The sequence below is a fragment of the Bos indicus genome, chromosome 15 (genome assembly GCF_029378745.1).
Source record: "Bos indicus isolate NIAB-ARS_2022 breed Sahiwal x Tharparkar chromosome 15, NIAB-ARS_B.indTharparkar_mat_pri_1.0, whole genome shotgun sequence".
Taxonomy (NCBI): Eukaryota; Metazoa; Chordata; class Mammalia; order Artiodactyla; family Bovidae; genus Bos; species Bos indicus.
This window is the reverse complement of record NC_091774.1, coordinates 55,220,386-55,243,820: the sequence shown is the minus strand read 5'-3', so window position 1 is coordinate 55,243,820 and position 23,435 is coordinate 55,220,386. Positions and strand designations below refer to the sequence as shown.

The 23,435-nt window shown below is 49.0% G+C and overlaps 1 protein-coding gene and 1 long non-coding RNA gene across 3 annotated transcripts in view; both read left to right on the top strand.

Moving 5' to 3' along the window:
- The window catches only part of MAP6 (microtubule associated protein 6), an 84,332-nt gene extending 72,821 nt beyond the window's left edge, over positions 1-11,511 (top strand). The window contains exon 4 of the mRNA XM_070803921.1: positions 9,623-11,511. Coding sequence (XP_070660022.1) covers positions 9,623-11,369 — 1,747 coding nt within the window. The 3' untranslated portion in view covers positions 11,370-11,511. The remainder of the gene's footprint in view (positions 1-9,622) is intronic.
- Positions 11,512-13,259: 1,748 nt separating this feature from the next.
- Positions 13,260-22,123, top strand: LOC109569460 (uncharacterized). 2 transcript variants are annotated; one of them, XR_011570895.1, is made up of 4 exons: positions 13,260-13,372; positions 18,784-18,877; positions 19,931-19,972; positions 21,036-22,123. It is a non-coding gene; the product is annotated as an uncharacterized lncRNA (long non-coding RNA). The 2 variants fall into 2 exon arrangements; XR_002182336.2 differs by lacking the exon at positions 19,931-19,972 and having other exon boundaries at positions 21,036-22,122.
- The last annotated feature ends 1,312 nt before the right edge of the window (positions 22,124-23,435 follow it).

The window sequence follows — 23,435 nt, the reverse complement described above, 5'->3', positions numbered from 1 at the left end:
AACACCCTTGTCATAGTTGATTTTGGGGGTAGCTTGCTGACCACCACTTTCCATTACTTACCACCTTTCACCCCAACAGAGTGGTGGTAGCTGGAGCAACACACAGCAAATCCACTCTTTCTGCCATGCAACCGCTTGAGGTGAAGCCCCTCCAGCACTGGCTCTTGCTGCCCTCTCCCCTCCCCAGCCCTTCCCCAGCCCCTCCTCCCCGAGCACCCTATCAATCTCCTGGTGCAGACTCTATTTCTGCAATTACCTGGTCATTTTCACTGATTCACTCTGGACACACCAAACCAATTTTTGATCAATGGCTCAAGAGCCCATCCTTTGCTTTAGATGGGATGGGGAGAAGGACAAAGATGGATTTGCAAGTTCCCAGCTAGACAAGAACTGAGCCATTATGTCTGGCTGCCTTAGTCCAGCACTTCACATTTTTAAAAGGGTCTTTAGCAGGATTTTCAGATTCATGATAGCTCATTAAGACAGTCAACTATGCTCTTGACTTAGCCTTCCTGGTGTTAAGACAACCAAGGAAGCTTTTAAAATATCTACTATACAACCGGGAATTTATTTAGTTCTTAGCAGGTTATATCTAGAAAGGGTATTTAACAGTAAAAAGGAAAAAGCAGGGACTGCCCTGGAGGTCCAGTGATTAAGACTCCAAACTTCCACTGCAGGGGTCACAGGTTTGACCCCTGGTCAGGGAACTAAGATCCCAGATGCCACACATAGTGTGGCCAAGTTAAAAAAGAAAGAGAAAAAGAAGGAAAGGAAGGAAGGAAGGGAGGGAAGAAGAAAGAAAGGAAATAAAAAAAGAAACAGGGATACATCTGTCTACAGGGGACTTAGTTAGTGTTAGTTGGTGTTAGTCACTCAGCCATGTCCAACTCTTTGTGACTCCATGGTCTGTAGCCTGCCAGGCTCCTCTGTCCATGGGATTCTCCAGGCAAGAATACTGGAGTAGATTGCCATTTTCTTCTCCAGGGGATCTTCCTAACCCAGGGATTGAACCCAGGTCTCCTGCATTGCAGGTGGATTCTTTACCATCTGAGCCATGAGGGAAGCCATCAGGAGATCTGGGAGTGGTGGAGAAAAATCCAAACTAGGAAACTGCTCCAGCTGTCTAGTGCCACTTTGTAAAAGGCAGAGGTGGCACAACCTAGGGGAAGGGAAGGAGCATGTGTGTGGCCTTTACACACTTGTTCCCATTTAATCCTCACAATAGGGCTAGAGAGTCTGCTATAGGCACCATCCCGATTCACAGATTAAAAAAAAAAAAAAAATGAGACTCAGTGATTAGATAACAAAGTCACACAACTTGTACATGGTGAGCCAGGATTTGGAGCCAGGTTTGGGTGACTGAAATCCATTCCTTGTCCAGCACTTGGGACCATCTCTAGGATTCCTACTGTAAAGAATTCCTGCAAGAGCAATCTCCTCTTCCTGTCCCTTCCTTGCTCCAAAGACTTCAGTGACCCTAAATACTCAAGTCATCTTTGGAAAATGAGTCAGATGAGGGTCACAGATGCTGAGTTTGCTCAGACATTACTACCCACTATCCACCCCTCTACCCCCTCAGCTAGCGCCCAGAATTAAGCCTTGTGGTGGCAGCCTTTTTTTCTAGCCATCGTCCTAGTTGCTCTTCCTGTGCTGATAAGCCACAAATAGATGGACTCTGTGTAGCTCCAGGCTGATCGACTGACTGGCAGCCATACAGATGTGGGTGCAGATGGGCATTCTTAGACCAGGATGTACAAGCTTTCTGAGACTATCTTCTTTGCCAGGGTCTGCTGAACACCAGGAGGTAAATTAAGGAAGTCCTTGTGCAGTAGATGCAGGAAGGACCAAGGCAAAGGGGAGCTGGATGTTGGAGTCCTAGAGGGGCAACTCTCAGGAGATGCAGTTGGGAGCTCAGAGCTGGGGACCTATAGAATTCAGTGACTGTAGCCTTCTGGACCATGCAGAACCAGAGTTATGTCAAGCCAGACCTAGTTCAGACAGCTGCAGACAAATCTGGGATCTCTGTGGTTGAAGTCAAATCCCTAAGGGATATTGTTGCAAAAAGGAAAGCGCTTGACTGCAAGTCTGTCGTCCTCAGTTAAGGTCTTGGCATTAACAGGCTCACTATGTGATTTTCTGGAGCCCTGCTTCTGCCTTTGGAAAACAGGGACACAAGTGAACCCCATCTGCCTGGGTGATGGGCTGCTGTGAGAATACAATGTGCCGCCTTGAATATGAAGTCCTCTTAGAAAACCATAAAAGAAGGTTGCAGTTTGGGAGGACAAAAAAGGTGCTAAGGCAGTTAAAAATAGGAAAGCATGTGTGTATCATGTAAATACAGTTGTTCGAATTTTATCTTGTGTGAGTTTGTTTGTTTGTTTTTAAGCTTCCCATTTGGGGTGGAGTCCTCCTGTGGTGCTAGCCCCATGCTACGGCACTCTAGCTCTCCACTCTGGTCAGCAGTTTGTCACTTAGGAGGCATTTATTAAATGTTGTGGAAGGATTGTTTAGTCGCTCAGTTGTGTCCGACTGTTTGCAACCCCATGGAATTCTCCAGGCAAGAATACTGGAGTGGATGGCCGTTCCCTTTTCCAGGGGATCTTCCCAACCCAGGGATCAAACCTGGGTCTCCTGCATTGCAGGTGGCTTCTTTACCACTGAGCTATCAGGGAAGCCCTATGGAAGGATGGAGGGAGTAAAAAGAAGGGGAAGGCGGGGGATGGGGAAGGAGCTAGGGAGGGAGGGAAAGAGAGGGGAAGGAGAAGGAAGCAGATGTGGTCTCTGCCCTAAAGAGCCCCCTTCTGGAGAGGCAGCTTCAAAACTGTTGACAGCTATCCTGATGGAGGCTGGTGTGTCTAGGCGAGGGTGTGGGCACAGAGCGGGGATGTGGGGACACAGGAGAAGGGGTCTTTGAGCCCTGATGGTAGAGGGTCAGGGTGATTTCACTCAGGAAGTGACCCTGAAACTGAACCATTAGTTGCTGAGAGACGACAGCGGGGGCTGTATCCATGGAGGTACAGGTGCTGGGGCAGAGGAGGGGTGTGCTGTCTGGAGACCTAACGGGGACATCCCTTTCAGTTCTGGGGTCACACTTTCCAAAGGAAGGGAGCCAACAGAGATGTGTAGTGAGGAGAGCGGAACAGTGAGGGCTCCAAGCTGTGGTGGGGCACATGTTGCCCGGAGAAGTCAGGGATTCGGACACAATTGCTGTCCTTTCAACTACCCTCACGTATCAGTCAACAGGGCATTCTCTGGAAGGGTGACCCCAGAGCACAGGATCCAGAGCAGGGCAGGGATGGGAGGGAGTGGCGCTGGCAGAAATCCAGGCTTCTGCTCAGGGTCCTGGCCACAGAGGGTGGGCTGCCTTGTGCAGAGGTGTGCCCTACCCCGCAGACCTGAGCAGCTCAGGCAGCAGCTGGGGCTGGCTGGTGGGGAGACAGCAGCCCAAGTTCAGGAGACCCATGACCCTCCGATCTGTCCTTCCAGCCTGGGCGCCTTCAGATCAGTTCTTCGGAGTTGTGCTTTCTGGGACCAGAGAGGAAGGACTTGCCCAGCACAGTGATGTCTTTGCACTGAAGGAACTTAGGCCTCTCTGGTTGGAGAGACACAGGGAGATGAGGGCTTGGGGCCAAGGCTGGTGGTCCTGGTGCGCAGGGAGCTTTACAGCGTTCGTGGTGTGGTCCCCACAGTGGGGGGCTCCCACCTCCCTCATGCCCACCTGTGCCCCCCAGCACACGGCCTAACCCAGAGCACGGGCTCAGCAAACTTGGTCCAGTGAATGGATAAAAGAGAAAAAACATCAAATATTGATAGAATAAAGAGAAATAGCTCTACGCCAGCTACCCAGTACTCCCACAAATATCTGCCAGGTACTAGGAGCCAGACACTAGATACTCATGATGCACGAGCTGGTGGGGAGAGGCAGGTAATTACCAAACACCATAATAATTGCTAAAATAGAGGCCATGGAGCCTCATGGGAGACAGGGGTGGGACAAGAGTTCTTGTTTTGAGAAAGCCTTGTCTCCCACAATTCTTTATAAGAATAACAAGCCTTTCAAAGGCAGTTTCCTTGACACTCTCCCTCGGGTAGCTGCATCTCTTATAATATGTTGGGAGCTCTGTGTCTGGGAAACGTGCACATCTGTACAGGGCCCTTGGAGGCAGACAGAAGGAGATAAAGCTGTGAAATCGCCTGGCCCACTGTCCCCCCCCTCCTCCTGCAGGGCCCATGAGGCACAGACAGCCTGGCCCCTCTCAGTCTCTCCTGCCCATCCTTGCTTCAAGTGAGTTTGCTCATCCCTCCCACCGACCCAGTGAATTTTGAGAGGCCTCTGTTAAGACCTGGACCTGCTATTTCTTAGCTGTGTGGCTGTGGGGAGTTGGTTGCCCACTCTGGGCCTGGTTTCCCGTCTGTAGAATAAGACATTGGACCAGATCACCAAGCTCCTTTTGGGACTAATGTTTATGAAATATCTCCTGCATTCCAGGGGTCATGCCATGAGTGTTCCCATAAATGAAGGGGGAATTCTCCCATTTTATAGATTAATAAACTGAAGCTGGAAGCCTGGATGTCCATGATGACATCCGCGGCTAGGATGGACTCGAGTCAGCCTTTGAACCCAGCTCTTCTGGCCGCGAGTCCCGTCAGTGTACTTTCTCCTCCAGCAGGCTGATCTTCACTGAAAAAGAAATAATCTAGGTTTAAAATACCCAGTACCTAGACTGACATATGAGTTTCTTTCTTTCTCAGAGCTTTTCAAAGCTGAGGAAGCAGGGGTTTCAAGGATAGGGTCCACAGGCCCCTGATTTCTAAACAAGGCCCTATGCCAGGAACACAGCCTCAACTGGGGCCTGCTGTGATGGTGCATCAGGAGTCAATCTGGGAAGTAAAAAAATCACAGGTGGATTATGAGATTAGAATTGTGTGCAAAGGCAAGTATCAGTGAGGGAAGAAAGCCTTTTCTCCAGTCTCAGGCAGGGCTTGATAATCCTACTTCCAGACTCTAATAAAGCTTGGCTTCAAGGTCAGCGTGTATATACCCAGGAGGCATTGCCTGTCACCATGGAAACAGGAAAACAGGCAGTAAATTAAGTTTCTAAGACTTTGGTTTTCTCATATAACCTAGGAATATTACATTTTGCAAATAGGACAGAGCCCGGTACAGAAAAGCCTCTCATTTATTCATTGATTGGACAAGTCAGAGATTTCCCTGAGTCAGGTACTGTTTTAGGTACAATGATTTACAAAATGGACATGGTCCTGCCCTTTGAACACTTCAGTCTAGAAGGGGAAACATTAATGGAAAAGAATGCAAGTAATTATCTGTGATAAGGGATAGGAAAGAAAATGTCAGGGACCAAGAGAACCTGTACAGTGGCCTGGTCACATCTGCTTCCCTGGAGGATGAGCAGGATTAGCAAGGAAGAGGGAGCAAGAGAATGTCCCAGGAGGAGACAGCAACACATGCGAAGTTGTGAATGAAAGGAGCAGGGCGTGCTGAGAGGCTAGGGCACAGGTGGCTGGAAGGCGATGGGAGCAGGCTGGTCACGAGGGAGGGCGGTGGAACAGGGTAAAACTTGTTTATTCTCAGTGCAAGGAGAAGCCTTGAAGATGTCTCAGCAGGAGAAAAGACTTCCTTTGGGTTTTTTTTTTTTTTTGGCTGCACCAGGTCTTAGCTGCAGCATGTAGGATCTAGTTCCCTGACCAAGGATTGAACCCTGCACCCTGCATTGACAGAGCAGAGTCTTAGCCACTGGGCCACCAGGGAAGTGCCAAGGATTTGCTCCTTTTTTTAAATTTCTGTATGAAGACTATGTTGGAGAAGAGGCCAGAGATACCAGTTAGTGGGCTGTGGCAGTGGTCCACAGAGATGACGGCACAGCTTGGGGGGAAGGTAGGGAGGGAAAGAAATGTGAGTCTTTAGGAGATACATGTGAGGAGCCAGAAAAGATGCTTCCTCATGGATTGAGTGAAGGCTTTGAGGGAACAGAAGGTATTTAGGATGACTCGGAATTTCTGGCTGGGGCCATGGGATAGATGATGAACCAGGTTTCAGCGATAGTAATTTGTGATTGTTTGACCTTTTTTTGTTCCAGGTACTGTGCTGGGCACTGGGGCTGCAGGCCAGGTGGATGGTCCCTGCCTTCAGGGAGCACACAGTCAAATGGGGCGGGGGGGGAGCTTTACATGCAACCAGGGTATCTATGAATGCAGGGAGAGACTATAAAATGGTGCTGCAGGGAGATATAGGCAAAACTAATTGGAGCATCCAGGAAGACCTTGTGAGGAGGTAAGATCCGAGCTGAGCCATCAGGGACAGACAGGGGAAAGTGGGTGAAAGAGGGCAATCCAGGCAGCAGAAACAAAGAAACAAACATTGAAAGTATGTCAAGAAGCAAGGGTGGCCAGAGGACAGTGCAAGAGGGTGAGGCTGCAAGGCTGCCCACCACCTTCCTGCCTTCCTCCAGGGCTGCCAGAGGCTCCAGTGAGCTAAAATAATGCGCCTGTGAGCGTCCGGTAAACTCTTACACAGTTACTGTGGTTATGGACTTACTTATGTGAGGCACCAAAGTGAAAGTGAAAGTCACTCAGTCGTGTCCGACTATTTGTGACCCCATGGACTGTAGCCTGCCAGGCTCCTCTGTCCATGGAATTCTCCAGGCCAGGATACTGGAGTGGGTAGCTGTTCCCTTCTCCAGAGGATCTTCCCAACCCAGGGATCAAATGCAGGTCTCCTGCATTGCAGGTGGATTCTTTACCATCTGAGCCACCAGGGAAGCCCATAAGGCACCAAAGCTCCCTACAAATGTCACCAATTATGATTTCAGATCCAAACAGGATCATCTGATCCTCTGTCATAATGCTCTCTGGCATTTGTATTGTCATCCAGTTTACAGATGAGGAAACTGAGGTCTGTTGTGGTCGAGTAATTGCCCAAGATCTGGCAGGGAATAAGCAGCACAGAAGCCAAGAAAAAGCCAGCAGGTCATTCTAGTTTCTGAGAGAGTATACAGGCTGGGAGGCGGGAGGAGCCTGTCCTGTATGCTGTCTTGAGAAGATGTACAGCTGGCTCAAGGCACCAGACCCAGACTCCCGAAGGCTGGACCAGGCCCCTAGGCAGCTGGCCTGTGGGCTGAACATGGCCCATCACCACTCACCAACCACACACCGGCTGCCACCCTGGGTGTGCGGCTCTGTCTCATTCACACAGAGGGCACTGTGAGTGGCGGGGCATTTTACAGATGGGGAGACTGGCAGGCCACCATGGAACCAAGCGATGGCCAGTCAATGTCAATGAGAGTTTTATGTTGCACTTGAGGGTGGTTTTGTTCACAAGAAGACCAACCAAGACTGCTTTGGTTTTAAAAAGAAATGTTTAATTTATAAAAGTAACAAACTTAAAAATCTAGTAAAATGGAACAAACCCTTTTAAGGAGCATTTTATAACTTAATTCAATTCCCCTAAATTTTTTAAATTATTAGTAATTTTTTTAAAAATTAAGCTTAAAAATATGTTTACTATCAATTTGTAATAAAAGTTCATCATTGTTTATAAAATTTATAAAATTGTCTTATATCTTTCAACTTAAAACGACAACTCTAAATTAATTATTCCATTACACATTTTATATTGGAATCACAAAACTAGTCTAAATATAATATGCCAAATATATACATTATAATAATATATTATTATATTAGATATAATATGCAAATTATTTTAAACAACGTCAATACTTTCAAACTAAACCTACACAGATTTTTTTCCTAAATTTAATACCCCCAAAGGTAATATTATTTATCACTTCTAATCTAATTCTAAATCTTTCCATAATTAAGGACAATTACTAAGGAAACAAGTTTACTAACCAAATCAATATAGAGGTGTATATCAGAGCAATTTTGGGGTTAGCTCATAGCTGGCTGAGAATGTTCATTAAGCAGAAAAATGAGGCAAGGCATGGGAACCAGTGGCACAAACATCCAGGGAAAGGTACTTTGCACTCCATGCTGTGGGTCTGGCCCTCTTTTAAATCTCCATGCCAGCAGAGGACACTGGCCCCATATCCTGCCAGTGGGATAGGTTTTGCAACCCAAGCCCCGAGATCAAGTTAAGCCATAGTCACCTCTTTTGTCTCATGTCTCAGCTTCATCACCCCATTTGGGATGACTCCATCCAGGTAGTTCACTTCCAGATAGGATTATCTAATCAATTTCCTGATGGATTCTCCTCTGAATTTGGTTTTTACTTTTCCTCTCTGGCCAACCACCAAGTATTAGAGGTATTGTAATGCCACTCCTACTAAAGGTAGCCAGCTGTGTCCATGTGACCAGGGCAGTTGTGCTCTGTGTTGTTCTGAACTAGGGAGCCACCCCGGCCCCTCTCTTCCACTGTGATGCTCAAAGACATCCAGAGGGACTGGATGGACAAGATGCCTGTGGCACTCTGTACTCTGTTGAGAAATGTCAGTTCCTAGGAGGCTCAAGATGCTAAATATGGTAAGAAGCTTCTGGACTGGGATGACATGTCAGAATAAAAATAGTCCAAATATGTGTAACTTTACTTCTAAGTAGACAGAAAAATAATAGCAATATTACATAGAACACAGTACAAGGTGATCTATGTATATAACTTCTAATCATCATAAATTTCTGAGTAAATATCATTTTACCCAGTGAACTAGATGACACACCTGAGGCCCAGAGAGACAAAAGCAGAATGAGCTAAGAAAGTGTACATCTAGAAGTCTTACAGGACCTGCTTTAAATGACAGGAACTGTTACAATACTGAAGTGGGTTTAAGTGTAAAGACTTGATTGGCCCAGGGAGAGTAAAGGGGGCCAGAGTGGGGACAGAGCGAGGGGAGCAGGGCCTCTTCACTGTCTGAATGGGGAGTCCCAGCCAGTCACCACCAAATATGCTGCAGGTGACAGTGGGGTACATGGTCTATACAAGAATTTAAAGCTAAAATAAAACTGATTAAAAGCTGGTCTGTTTTTTACTGTCACCCCAGCCAGCTGTCCTAAACAATGGGATAAAATACTTTTTACCCTTTTAGGGGAGGTGGGGAAGAGAGACCTTCCCACTGCCCTCTTTCTCTCATGTGTGCCTTGGGACCCCTTGCCCCTCCCACCTGAGCACTTAACAAGGGGGTCAGGGAAAGGGAGGAGTCTGGGAAGCTCTGAGAACAGAAGCATTTTAGCCTGTAGGGTCACCTGAGTGGAGAGCAAAGATGGGCCCCCAGGATGGACCCCACCTATTCTGGAGGAAGGAAGAGAGGCCTGGGGGGAGTGTGGGGTAGACAGGCTGCTAGGATGCCCACTGGAAGACTCTGAGTCCCAGTAGAGTACTGCCACTACCACCTGGGGGCCGCCCTCCATGCCACCTGCTGGTTATAATCAATTGGCAAGCACACTGAATGACCAATTCCCAGCCTGCCTCTCACCCTACCCCACATTCTATACTAAGGATCTGGAGATCAGATCCTCCTCCTGACTCCCCAGCAAGAGCTGCCCTGCCCAGGCTCCACTGGGCAAGACTTAACAGGCAATCTGTGCTCTGCCCTATCCCTGGTCTAAGCGCTGGCCCTCACAGTGACAACCTCTCTCTCCTCTGCAGGAGCCAGGTCGAACCCACCAGGGATTCACCTAAGAATCAAGGTCCTGTAGCCACAGAGCCAGACAAGGATCAAGGTCCAGTGGGCCCGGGGCCTCTGAAAGATCAAGGTCCTGGGATCCAAGAGCCTTCAAAGGGTCAAGGCCCCACAGTCCCAGAGCCTCTGAAGGATCAAGCTCCTGTGGTCCCGGAGCCTCTGAAAGATCTAGGTCCCATACTCCCTGCATCAATTAAGGATCAAGATCACACTGTCCCTGAGCCTTTAAAGAAAGAAGGTTCTGTGATCCCAGCATCAGTCAAGGACCAAGATTCCTTGGCCCCCATGCCTCTAAAGAATCAAAGTCCTATGGTTCCAGCAAGAATTGAAGATGAAGGTTCCATGGTACCAGAGCTTCTGAAGGATCAAGGCCCCACGGCCTCTGCACCTGTTAAGGACCAAGGTCCCCTGGTCCCAGCACCTGTCAAGGACCAAGGCCCTGTGGTCCCTGAGCCTGTGGATCAAGGCCCCATGGTCCCAGCGCCTATCAAGGACCAAGGCCCCACGGTCCCTGAGCCTGTGGATCAAGGCCTCATGGTTCCAGCACCTGTCAAGGACCAAGGCCCCATGGTCCCGGAGCCTGTGGATCAAGGCCCCATGGTCTCAGCACCTGTCAAGGACCAAGGCCCCACGGTCCCTGAGCCTGTAGATCAAGGCCCCATGGTCTCAGCACCTGTCAAGGACCAAGGCCCCATGGTCCCTGAGCCTGTGGATCAAGGCCCCATGGTCCCAGCACCTGTCAAAGACCAAGGCCCCATGGTCCCTGAGCCTGTGGATCAAGGCCCCATGGTCCCAGCACCTGTCAAAGACCAAGGCCTCACGGTCCCTGAGCCTGTGGATCAAGGCCCCATGGTCTCAGCACCTGTCAAGGACCAAGGCCCCACGGTCCCTGAGCCTGTGGATCAAGGCCCCATGGTCCCAGCACCTGTCAAAGACCAAGGCCCCACGGTCCCTGAGCCTGTGGATCAAGGCCCCATGGTCCCAGCACCTGTCAAAGACCAAGGCCCCACGGTCCCTGAGCCTGTGGATCAAGGCCCCATGGTCTCAGCACCTGTCAAGGACCAAGGCCCCACGGTCCCTGAGCCTGTGGATCAAGGCCCCATGGTCCCAGCACCTGTCAAAGACCAAGGCCCCACGTTCCCTGAGCCTGTGGATCAAGGCCCCATGGTCCCAGCACCTGTCAAAGACCAAGGCCCCACGTTCCCTGAGCCTGTGGATCAAGGCCCCATGGTCCCAGCACCTGTCAAAGACCAAGGCCCCATGGTCCTAGCACCTGTCAAGGACAAAGGTCCTATGGTCCCAGAGCAACTGAAGGATCCAAGTGCCATGGTCATAGAACCTGTGAAGAAGGAAGGTTCTGTGCTTTCTGAGTCTGTAGAGAAACAAGGGTTAGTGGTCCCACAGCTGGTCAAAGATCAAGGGAGAGGGGTCTCAGAACTTCTGAAGGATCATGAGTCTGTGACTGCAGCGCCTGTCAAGGATCAACGCCCCGTGGTCCTGGAGCCTGTCAAGAGTCAAGTTCCTATAATCCCGGTGCCTCTGAAAGATCAAGATCCTCAGGTGCCACCAGCAGCAAAGGACCAAGGTCCTGTGGTTCCTAAGCCTCTGAAGACTCAAGGTCTCAGGAGCCCTCAGCTGCCCACGGTCCCACCACCACCTCCAGTCATGATCCCAACTGTTCCCCATGCAGAATATGTCGATGGTTCCCCTTGACACTCACCCCTTGACATACCAAAGAAGGAGCTGGAGGTGAGAGTGCTCCCTCTCAGGGGCAGCGAAGACACTTATTTAATCTGCATGAAACACATATTGTATAGTCTTGCTGGAATCTAATAAAACTGGTCCCTCTGGCTCACCAGTGTCTCTCTGGATTCATTTGAGCGTGTGTGTGTGTGTGTGTGTGTGTGTGTGTGTGTGTGTGTACCATGCATACTGGAGAGCCAGCATGCAGGGCTCTGCATTTATTCATTTGGGCCATCTGAGAAATCCCCAGCTCCTGTGAGTTGTCAGCATGAGATGGGAGTAGGTGGGAGATGCTAGGATCCTGACAACTGGACCCCATTGTGAGGGTGTAGGCAGGACATACTTGTCTTTCCCCTTCACTGTCACACTCCAACCACATTGCACTTGTGACACCACAGGTAGGGGGTAGGACTTCTGCACATCAGGCAATTATCTACCACTAGCTGGGGATCCTATATTTAACTCAATTCTGACACTATCTACCTAGAGACAGCATTAGCTCCCACGGGTTAAGAGCTTCATCGTACAAGCCTGCCTCCTTGTCTCCCCAACTTCAGATGCCAAGTGCAAGTCCCAGGCTATACCTTGTACTTCTAACTGACTTGCTTTAATCAGGGTTCCCACAACTCTCTGCTTGGGTTCAATAGTTTGCTAGAATGGCTCACAGAACTCAGGGAAATATTTATGTTTACTGGTTTATCCTAAAAGGATAAATAACACACCAAGGTGGAGAAAAGAATAGGGTAATGTATAGAGGAAGGGACACACAGCCTCCATGCCCTGGCCAGGCACACCACCCTCCCAGTAACTCCAGCAACCTGGAAGATCTTCGAACCTCAAACTTTGGGGATTTTTATGACAACTTCATCATGTTGGCATAATGGAACATTAATTCTGTCTCCAGCCCCTCTCCCCTTCCCAGCAGATGGAAGGTGGGGCTGAAAATTCCAAGCTTCTAATTGTGACTTTGTGTTTCTGGCGACCAGCTTCCATCCCGAAGCTATCCAGGAGACCACCAAGAGTCTCCTCATTAAAACAAAAGACATTCCTGGACTTCCCTGGTGGTCCAGTAGTTAAGAATCTGCCTGACAAAACAGGGGATATAGGTTTGATCCCTGGTTTGGGAAAATTCCACATGCTGAGGGGCAACTAAGCCTGTACTCCCCAACTACTGAGCCCACGCTCCGCAACAAGAAAAGCCACTGCAATGAGAAACCCACACACCACAACCAGAGAATAGCCCTCACTTGCCACAACTGGAGGAAACCCGTGCACAACAATGAAGACCCAGTGCCGTGAATAAATAAATTTTTAAATAAAATAAAACAAAAGACACCTATCACCTAAGAAATTCCAAGAGTTTTAAGAGCTCTGTGCCAGGAACCAGGGGCAGAGACCAACACGTCTATTTTCTATTATTTCACAGGTCAAGTTCCATGAAAGCCTAGGTACCAAACAGATATCAAACCACAGCAGGCTGAGTCCTGGATTGTTCAGAGCAGAAGCCTACAGAGGAAAATGGGAACAGGGGCCCAGCTGGCCCAGGTTAATTCTGGATGACAGTTGTTTGCCAAGGGTCCCGAAGGTCATCCAGAGGTCGTGCTTCTTGAGAAAACTAGGCCTCCGATCAGAAGAGTCCCAGGACACTCATGAAGCAGATCCTAGCATTTGCTAGTCCTCACTCAGTATCCAGGACAGCTCAGCCAGGACTTCTCAAACAGTGCCTGAAATCCCCCACTCATTCATGCACGCAGTTTGACTTGTCCTTAGCACCCACTTTGTGACTCACTCCGTGCTGGGCATGAGGTCACAGAGGTAAAGAAGTCCTACTTCGGACAATAAAAGCTGGTGTCAGATGAAGCCCTAGGCCAACTAAAGGCCCGACTTTGAGAGGAGAGTGAAGAAAAAATGTCTAGCAGGGGCAGTCAGGAAAGCTTCTCAGACAAAGTAGCCATGAAGTACAGACAGCAGAGGTAGGAAGGGGTATCATGGATGTGGCCGGGGCAGGGGTGGGCGGGCAAGGTAAGCCCCCCTCTGGAAGTCCTTGAATGAAAGAAACCTGATTTGCATGAGGGATTGACCAAGGAGTGTAGCAGGCCTCTGAAGTAGACAACTGAGAGCAGGCAGGGGTGACCAGTTTTCTGAAGCCCAGGATGTCAGGGGGGAAGTCGGGTGGAGGGGAGCCAGTCCTGTAGGCTGTGAGTGTATCACTGGGAAAAAAGCTGGGGGGCTGCTGGAGGCTAAAGCCCACCTTGCCCATAGGTGCTTCCTGCTAGAATCCCACTGGTGTAAGTCACAGTAGCCTACCCTTTAAAGCCCAAAGCCCTGGGACTTCCCTGGTGGTCAAGCGGTTAAGAATCTGCTTTCCAATGCAGGGGATATGGGTTTGACCCCTGGTCAGGGAACTAAGATCCCACATGGCACTTAAGCCAGTGCCTTCTAGAGCCTGCATGCCACAATGAAAGATCCTACCTGCCACAACAAAGACCTGATGCAGCCAAATAAACGAATATTTTTAAAACAAATAAAAAGGAACCAAAGTCCTCAGGGGCCTGGGACCCTTGGGGAAGCAGCAACTGTTGCCTCCAACAAAGCTGGCTCCCAAGGAACACTCCTACCCCTTTAAGACTTTTGAGACCCCTTATGGTCATTAACCCCTTTAAAGGTCTCTTCTTTTTTTTCTTTTTGGTTGCATCCTGTAGCTTGTGGGATCTTAGTTTCATGATCCAACCCATGCCCCCATGCATTGAGTCTTAACCACTGGACCACCAGGGAAATCCCAAAGGGCTCTTTTTAAAGGAGCACAGGTTGGTTCTTACAGAGAAATCACAGGAAGTACTGATGATTTCCAAATGGTCCGATTTTCTAAGCAACTGACCCCAAGCCTGTCTCCTCACTCTATTCCTAATAGCACCAGGGTTTTCTGCCCCCACTAGCCACTTCTATGGAGAAGGCAATGGCTCCCCACTCCAGTACTCTTGCCTGAAAAATCCAATGGACAGAGGAGCCTGGTAGGCTGCAGTACATGGGGTTGCTAAGATCAGACATGACTGAACGACCTCACTTTCACTTTTCACTTTCATGCATTGGAGAAGGAAATGGCAACCCACTCCAGTGTTCTTGCTGGGAGAATCCCAGGGACGGGGGAGCCTGGTGGGCTGCCACTTATGGGGTCGCACAGAGTCGGACACGACTGAAGCAACTTAGCAGCAGAAGCAGCAGCCACTTCTATAAACACACACACCCACACACACCGATTATGAGGATTCTTCCTGGCCCATCACAAGTTTACTGCTATATGAATTCTAATAGGGCCCTGCAGACAAGACAAGGCCACACTGAGGCTAAAGCAGTATTGTGTATGGATACCACCCCTCCTCCTTTCAGCTCTCCCTCTGACCCACACACCCAGTCCCAAGTCACACGCATTTCCGTGGGCCAGGCAGATGGTGCTATCTCTGAATGGGCAACATCTCACCTGGGGAAAATGTCCAGAAAGCCATAGGCTACCAGGGCTCCCCCTCTGAAGTGAGAGCTGCCTGGAAACAAGATCTGGGAGTCAGCCCCCCATGGCCCCTGCTAAGCTTCCTCAGGGACAGTGTCAGAATGGAAAGAGAAGTGGACCCAGCCTGAGGCTCTGGTGACTTGTTAAAGGTAGGAAGAGAAAGGCACAAAGGAAGCTGAGGAAGTGCTCGTCCAAAGCTGTATGGAGAAACCAGGGCCTGTGGTGCCAGGAGTGATTCAATACGGAGATGATGCCCAGCGTCAAAAGCTGAGAGAGAGTGCAACTCAGTCGAAAGGTGAGGGAGAGGAAGCTGTGGAATTTGGCAGCTTCCGCTTAGGAGCAGGTCGACCTCCAGTCCAGCGCCAGCCACTTGTTTCCTCATCTGTAGAATGGTCCTGATGATAAGAGGAAATTCTGAGGCCGAAAACCTCCAGCCCAGGGTTGAGCTGCAGGCCGCCGCCTCACCTGCATCACGCCCAGCTCTCCACTGCATTGGAAGAAGGCCTAGTGAAAGGGCGGGGCTCAAGGTCCGCTTTCTGGGCTGGGGCAGGGAGAGGCGGGAAATTAACTAGAGCTCAGCCCTTCTCAGATACAGACTTCGTCCTTGACCTCGTTCTTCCCAGGGGCAGCCATTTCCCAGCCCCTCCCCTGCACGCATTGTCCCCACCCTTCTCTGTCTCTCCCCTTCGCTGTCTGGCGAATCCAGACTAAGGACCCGGACTGGCCGCAGCCAGCAACCCCGCCCACACAGACGCGGCTGCCTGAGAGAGGGCGGCGCCCCTGCTTTGGAAGCCTGCAGGGTTCCGCGACTCGGAGCACGAAGATGCTCAGTCTCCGCTCAAGAGCCTCGAACCTGGCTCCAGGCTCCGAATCTGGGGATCGGACGTGGCCCCAGGGCTGTAAACTCTAAGCTCGCACCGCCAGCCCCGGTTCCAGTTGCCAAAGCTTCGGGGCGCGGGGTCTGGCCCTGGGGTAGAGAAGGCTGCCTAGAGAAGCCTGGGGACCCGCAGACGCGCGCCACCCGAAGGCGGGTCCGAGGGGCCCTTTAGGAGCTGGGGGGAGGCCTCGCTGGAGCCCCTGGTGGCTGATCTGAGGAAAGACTGATATTTAACTCCTCTCGCGCTGTGATCCCCGCCCTTAACACCTGGGGGTGCGAGGGCGGGTACCGCCGGAGCACATTTTTGGCATTCTCAGTAGCAAGGAGACGGCGCTTGCGGATTCGGGGCAGATCACAGGGCCAAGTCCTATTCCAGCAGCACCACCGTCTTTGTGGCGGCGAGGATGGACATCCAGAGGAAGGGGATGGGGAATGCACCCCAGTCTCAGTCCGAAACCTGGGGGGGTAAATTGCATCCATTTCCAGCCTCTGCTTCCAGTCTGCCACTAAGACCTATGCCCTCTGCCAGCTAAATAAATAATGAATCTGCCCTCTTTTTTCTATCTCTATGGCCACCCCCTCTTACCTCACACATATCACAGTTTGCAAATCTGTATGCGAATTACCTGATGGCACGTAGGATGTAAGAAAGGAGGAATTTTCTTATTTTGACAAATCAAATCAAATCTAGTTGAAGCTCCTCCTCTCCCTGCCAGGGTAGGCAGGAACTCTAATTAATCTTAGTCACTTTCCTGAAGCCTCCCCCCTCCCTAGGTCCAAGAGGCTTAGGCCTCTTGGAAGACACGTGATGGTTATCATGATGGCTGCCCCAACCCAGCTAGAGGGGCACTGCAGGCCCCATGCCCCTGAGCCATGCTTGGCTGGGGAGCTCCCTAAGCCTGCCCAGGTTGTGTGGTGTTAACATCGTTCCCCAGATATTCCTGCCACCACCCACATCCCTCAGAGGCCCCATAATCCAGACCCCCAACTCCCCACCCTTTCTAAACACTCCTGTTCCCAAGTCAGGCCATTGTCAAAACCTACACTTTTACCCCCTCTCCATCTAGGCTCATGCAGTTTAACATCCTCCATGGACTTAGAACTAATTCTTGGGGGGCAAGGGCTGCACCATTGTATATTCTCACTTACAACATATGAACATTCCAGCTTCTCCACATTCTTGTCAACACTTGTTATTGTCAATCTTTTTTATTATAGCAGTGATTTCTTTGCCTATTCCAGAATCTTCCAATCTTTCTTACACACCCAATAGATATGTAATAACTGTGTGTTGAACAGATGAATAGGAAAACAGGAAACAGCAGGTTTAAGCAGGAGGACAAGCTCAGTCTGGTACATGTTGAGTGGGAGATGCTTTTGAGACAAGGAGAGAGGTATCTAGGAGACTTCTGGATATTGTAGTCTCAGTCTGGAACAGGAGTCTGAGATGAAGGCAGAGATGGGGATCTCATTAAAATGTGGGCTTCGCTAGCCCTGGGAAGTTATGTGAGGCCATGAGAAAGGCTGCATTTACCCAGGGAGAGTGTGGAAAGTGAGGGAAAGGTCCAAGACAGAGTTTGGGGAAGCACCAACATTTCAGGGGTAGGAGAGGAAGGAGGCTCTGAGCAGAGCATGCCACGGAGCAGCAGCAAGGTCAGAGGAGAACTGGAAAAGATTCACCTTGGAGAAAGCATCAAGGAAGTACAGGTCAACAGGATCAGAGACATGAGTGCTTCCCTATGAGACAGATTATTAAAAACATCCGTTGAACAAAATGGGTAAGTTGTCAATACAGTTGAAGTTGAAACTGTCAATACTATTGAAGTTTTGTGATGGGTACTTGAAAGTTCATTACACTATCCTCTCAACTTTCATGCACATTTGAAATTGTCCATATTTCCAAAGTGATTTTTTAAAGTATCCATTGGACTAACAATAAGGAGATTACTGGTGAACTTGGCAATTGCATAGTCTCTGGAGGGAGAAGAAACCCAATTCCAATAATAGAGGATTTTCTCATACCTGACTCAGGACTCACCAATATTCCAGTAAGCAATCACTGGGCACATACACCCAAGTATTCTTGGAAAAAGAGAAGATTGTGTGTGACAGTCATTAATTTTTCATAGCTGTTGGTACCTCCACACAGTGACTTTTTCTCAGCAGGCCCAGCAGCCAGCCAGGAGCTCTTCCTCAAAAGGAGGAAAATTGTTTACCAAGGAGTGCCTGGCTTTGCTCCTGACTCCTAGACACTCCACTGCGGTTCTTTTCTCAGGGTTTGCCACAGGCTGACTTCATCCCCATCTGCTGCAAACACATGAATCACTTTGCATCAGCTGAGTCATCAAGGCTATGAGAAAGAGCTGCCTGCCCTTCAGCCTGGACATCTGGAAGCCTTCTTTTGCTCTGCTGCTGCTGCTGCTAAGTTGCTTCAGTCGTGTCCGACTCTGTGCAACCCCATAGACAGCAGCCCACCAGGCTCCCCCGTCCCTGGGATTCTCCAGGCAAGAACACTGGAGTGGGTTGCCATTTCCTTCTCCAATGCTCCACTTGAAGCTGGCAACCTTACTGGTTACTCTGTAAATGAAATGAATCAGAGCAGCACTCCAAAATGTGACATATATTGCCACCAAAATACATGGAAATCTAGCAAGTATGCTTCTTTCTTACTTCTACTAGGAAGCAGAAAGTACAGCAAGTTCCTTTTACTTTGCAGGATGTGATAATGTTATATGTTAACTTTACTAGGCCACTGGATGCCAAGATATTTGGTCAAACATTATTCCAGGTGTGTTTGTAAAGAATGAGATTAACATTAGACTTATAGATGGAATAAAGCAGATTGCCCTTCCCAGTATGGGTGGATCTCATCTAATCTGTTGAAACAGAACAAAGGACTGAGTAAGGCAACAATTGCTGTCTGCCTGGCTATCTTCAAGCTGGAATGTTGGTCTTCTCCTACCTTCAGACTGGAACTAACCATCACTTCTCCTGCTTTTCAGGCCTTCAAACTTGAACTGAAACTATACCACTGGAACTCCTAGCTCTCCAGCTTACAGACAGACGATCACAGGACTTTTCAGCTTCAATAATCCAGTGAGCCAGTTCCTTATAATACATCTCCTTATATCTCTCTATCTCTATATACACCTATCTATAGCTGTGTCTTCTATTCATTTTGTTTCTCTGAAGAACCCCAACTAGTATCTCTTTCCTGGCATGATCTAGAGCACTGAACACCCAGAAACTTCACTCGGGTGGCAGGCCCCTATGTTCTTATGGGATTCATCTCCCATTATCAGCACATTTTTTAATCTTAAAGTATCTGCTACATTTAACTCTCTGAATCCTAGGAACATGATGTTATCAATGTACTAGACATTCTGCATCTGTGTTATGGAAGGATGATCAGGTTACATTGTAACAGAGAATCAGAGACTTGGGGAATTTCAAGACAAGATGAGAAAGCTGTATTGCTGCCCCTGCCAAGAAAAATAAAGCTGCTTCTGGTATTTTCTATAGAGAAAGATTAAAATAAAATTCTTTTTCAGATAAATAGTTTTCATATTAAATGACCAAAAAATATGTATATTTGCTCCCATAAAAAGACTACACCTATTCATTCTTAAAAACAAAGACTGCACCTAGAATGGGAGCTGCTGGAATCATTATTTGGCATCATCTGAGTAAGCTTATGGTAATTCCCTGTTCATCCTCCAAGACTTATGCCTTCTGCACAGACTGAAGAAGTAAGTCAAGCGAGATGCAATAGAAAGTAGCTTGCATCACTCAAGTCTTTGATGAGGGCACAAATTTCTGTAATTTTCCTGGATTTGCACCATTACTTTGGGTTATTGATCAGTAAGAAGAAAAAGTTCCAGAAGCTTCCACTTGGCCCTTTCTACCATAATGGCCCTTATCCACAGGTGTACAGGGGCATGTGTGCTGTAAATTCCAATTATACTGCCTGAAACTAAAAATGCAATGGCAGGATGAGTCCAAGCACCATGCCTGGACTGAAGTCAGACTCCAGCTGTCACCCGACACATGTGAACCTCTACACAGTGGTGTTCTGTGTTCTCAGGAATTAGCATTAGGTAGACTCAAGTCCTGCTAATCCTGAAAAGCCTGTGTGTTTTCCTTTCACAGAGCACAGTTCTCTGGCAAATGGTCTAGGACCCTTTGTGGAAGGTAGGCTAAAAGGAAGATTTACCGTATGGATCTGGGGTTCTGTTGAAGGGCTCACTCTGAAGGGTACTGGCCTCCCTTCCTTTCAAGGGGCTTTGGGTGAGGGACCAAAGTTCTCTTTCATAATGGGTCAGATCAGGTTTTTGCTAGCAGGACTGGAGGGTTTTGCTTTGTTGTTTCTGTTACACAGATTAAGGAGGACTTAGAGGCTGCCTGTCTATTCCCTTTGGTCTTATTTGGCCCTTAAATGATTAGTCTTTGCTGAAGACATCTGTGGGTTAGATTTTTCTGTGTATCACTTGGCATCTGCTGTCCCAGGTGGCCAAGTGCTGCTGTGTGTGCTCTGCTCCCCTGGGATCCCATCATTTCCGCTAAAATTATGGAGTCCGTTTCTGTGACAGTGTCTCTCACTAGCATCCCTAGCCTGCAGAGAAAAGTACTACATCAGCTTCAAAGATGCTCCCCTCACTGACGTGTTTCTCCATGCCTTGGTGAAGGGAATTTCCTCCAGGCTGTCTAAGAGGAAGTTGGGACTGTGGAACTTGGCTTGGGGGGTATGTGAGTGGATCACACAGGGTAAACCACATCAACATTGCTTCCTCCCTTAGCACTGGATTCCTTCCTCTATGTTAAAGCAAAGAATTCTGGCATTTCAATATCAATCATAGACCTCAGCTGAATCCAGGTTTCTGTCAACCAACTAAGCAAATAATGAAAACCACTCCTAGGTGCTCAAACTAGCACACTGACTCTGGAATCGGAGGCAAACATACTCACATCGATAGTCCACCCCAGTGAAAATTATGTTCCTCCGTCCAAGGATGAGCACCCACAGACAACATCCCCACAAACATTATCCAGACTTTTGGGTGATATATTAATAAATTAGCAAAACCTTGCAATTCTGATGTGGATGCTTCTTCCTCCCCGATCTCTGGAACTAGTCCCCTCAGGCAGGAAAGCATCTAAATCCAGTTATGGGACTAGAGACAATGGGGCTTGGACATGAAGAGGGTTGGCCGCCCCTTGGGGAGTAGATTGAAATCATGCCCACGATATTTTGCAGCTCCTTTCATCCAGAGGTAGAGTCTCTTCCTCACGCCTTGAATCCTGGCTGGCTTGGTGTCTTGCTTTGACAAACAGAATGAGATGGAAGCAACATGATTGAAGCTGCAGAGCTCAGGCCTCAGAGGCTTAGCTCCTGCCTTCATCATCTGAGAATCCTGAGGCCACCACTGTGCCAGGAAGAAGAGGCCCACATGAGAGAGAAGCTCAGCGCCCGGCCATTCCAGCTGAGCCCGGCATCTAGTGGATGCAGTCACCGGAGCCAACCCAGACCAGACCAGTGGAATAACCACCCAGCCAACCCACAACACTGTGAAAAAGAACGAATTGTCATTTTAAGCCACTAAGTGTGGAGTGGTTTGTTTCTCTGCAATAAACAACTGAAACACTTTGCAGGGTAACTTCCAAGACAAGGTCATTTCAAGGTCTTCAGGGAAGGCAGCTTGTGCTGCACGGGGATTTAGTGGAGCTAGGGGTGTTCTAAATCATGCAAATCCTCCCATATGGCCTCTAATTCCCACCCTGAGATCAGTGCCCTAAATTTCACCCGAGATCTAGCAGTGACATGAATGCAACTGACAAACTGACAATGTAATTTGTTGACTGCAGCATCAAAGTCCCGTCTTGGTTAAGTTATATAACATAGCTTAGCACTCCCCTCCTGCTCTCGGGCCTCTTCTCCCCTCCCCCGCTGAGTTTGTCATCTCTGGCTTATGCCAAGACTAGGTTAATGGAGAAATGACATGGAAAAAAAAGAAAAGTCTGACCACTTCTCAGTAGGTGTATTTGAAGTGTCAAAACACTTGCCAATTCTTGCTGAAACAGCGGGTGGGTTAGCTCGTGCCTAAACACGTGGACTGTATACTCCCCTTAGAAATGAGACACCGGAGGTAGGCATGTGGAGGAGCTGAGCAGACATGTCCATGACAGAGAGGAAGGAAGAAAGGTGACAGCAAGTGCTAGTGAAGGTCCAAAAACCGTCCCCCGCCAAGAGCATCTGGAGGGAATGTTCGGTGTGTGCTGCCCAGAGAGGCTTCTATAGGGCCCTGGGAGCGCAGAGATGGCCAGACTTCTGACAGGGCCCAGGGAGGGTCTCCAGGGAGCCAGTAACCTTTGAGACAGGCTTTGAAGGATAAGTAGGGCATCCATGGGCAGAGGTGAGGGAGGCATGATGCCGGCAGAAGAGGCCGCAGGAGAGAGGGGAGAGGGAGGGAAGTCCAGGGGAGGCATAAGTCAAGCTCTGGGGAGAGGAGGGAAATTGGAGGAGTGGGAGAGGCAAAACCAGCCGATCTGTTCCTGCAAAAACATTCACTGAAAAAGTGAAAAAGAATAAACCATTCACTGACCTCGGGGCCTCCCCATCAGCCCCTCCTTCCAGCCTCTCTGAGTAGTTCAGCCCAGAGCCTGGCAGCCAGGCCTTCCTCCATCTCACCACTCCCCTGCCCCGCACTCCCCAGGCCTCTCACTGTGTCCCAAGCTCCCACGGCCCTTCTGGTGGCCACACCTCTGTTCATGCCGGGCCTCTTTTCCAGAATGCCTCTTCCTCCCTTTCCTACCCACCTCTAGCACCTCTTCTTCTGGGGAGGCTCCACTGACCACTTCAGCTCAGCCTGATCCCAGGCTATACGGCATAATAGAAATAATCAGGCTTCAGGGGACTTCCTTGGTGGTCCAGGCGTAAAGAATCTGCCTTCCAAAGTGGGGGACAGGGGTTTGATCCCTGGTTGGGGAACTAAGATCCCACATGCCGCAGGGCAACTAAGCCTGTATGCTACAACTAGAGAGAAGCTCTTGAGCTGCACCTAAAGATCTTGCCTGCCCAACTAAGACCCAATGTAGCCAAATAAATAAATATTTTTAATTAAAAAAAAAAAGAATCAGGCTTTAAAGTGGTAGAGATCTGAGTTCAAATCCCATCTCTGCAGTATGATCTTGAGTTACTTACCGTCTCTTTTTAATAAATAGTTAGTATTTCTCAGCCCCATATTGCCAAAGTACCATGGGTTATTGGGCAAATTCATTCTCATTTCATTATCACCACGACTCTATGAGGTATGTACTGTTATCATTCCCATCTTATTAGTGAGGAAATTGAAACTCACAAAAGTTAAGCAACTGGTCCAAGGTCACACAGCTAGGAGTGGCAGAGCTGGGTTTCCAGTCTGGTCTGCCAGGCTCCAATGTCTCTGCCACTAAGCACCAAAGGACCCACTGAATCACTTCCTTTGAATGAGCATTTATTAGGCACCTCCTATGTGCCAGGGGTGTGCTGGGTCTGGAGATATGGCAGGGCACAGGCAGACAAGGGCCCTCTTTCAAAGAGGTTTTAGCTGAAATCTGTTTCCTCCTTCATAAGATGCAGGATAATGAGCCCCAAGTACGTAAACTGGAGTAAAGATTA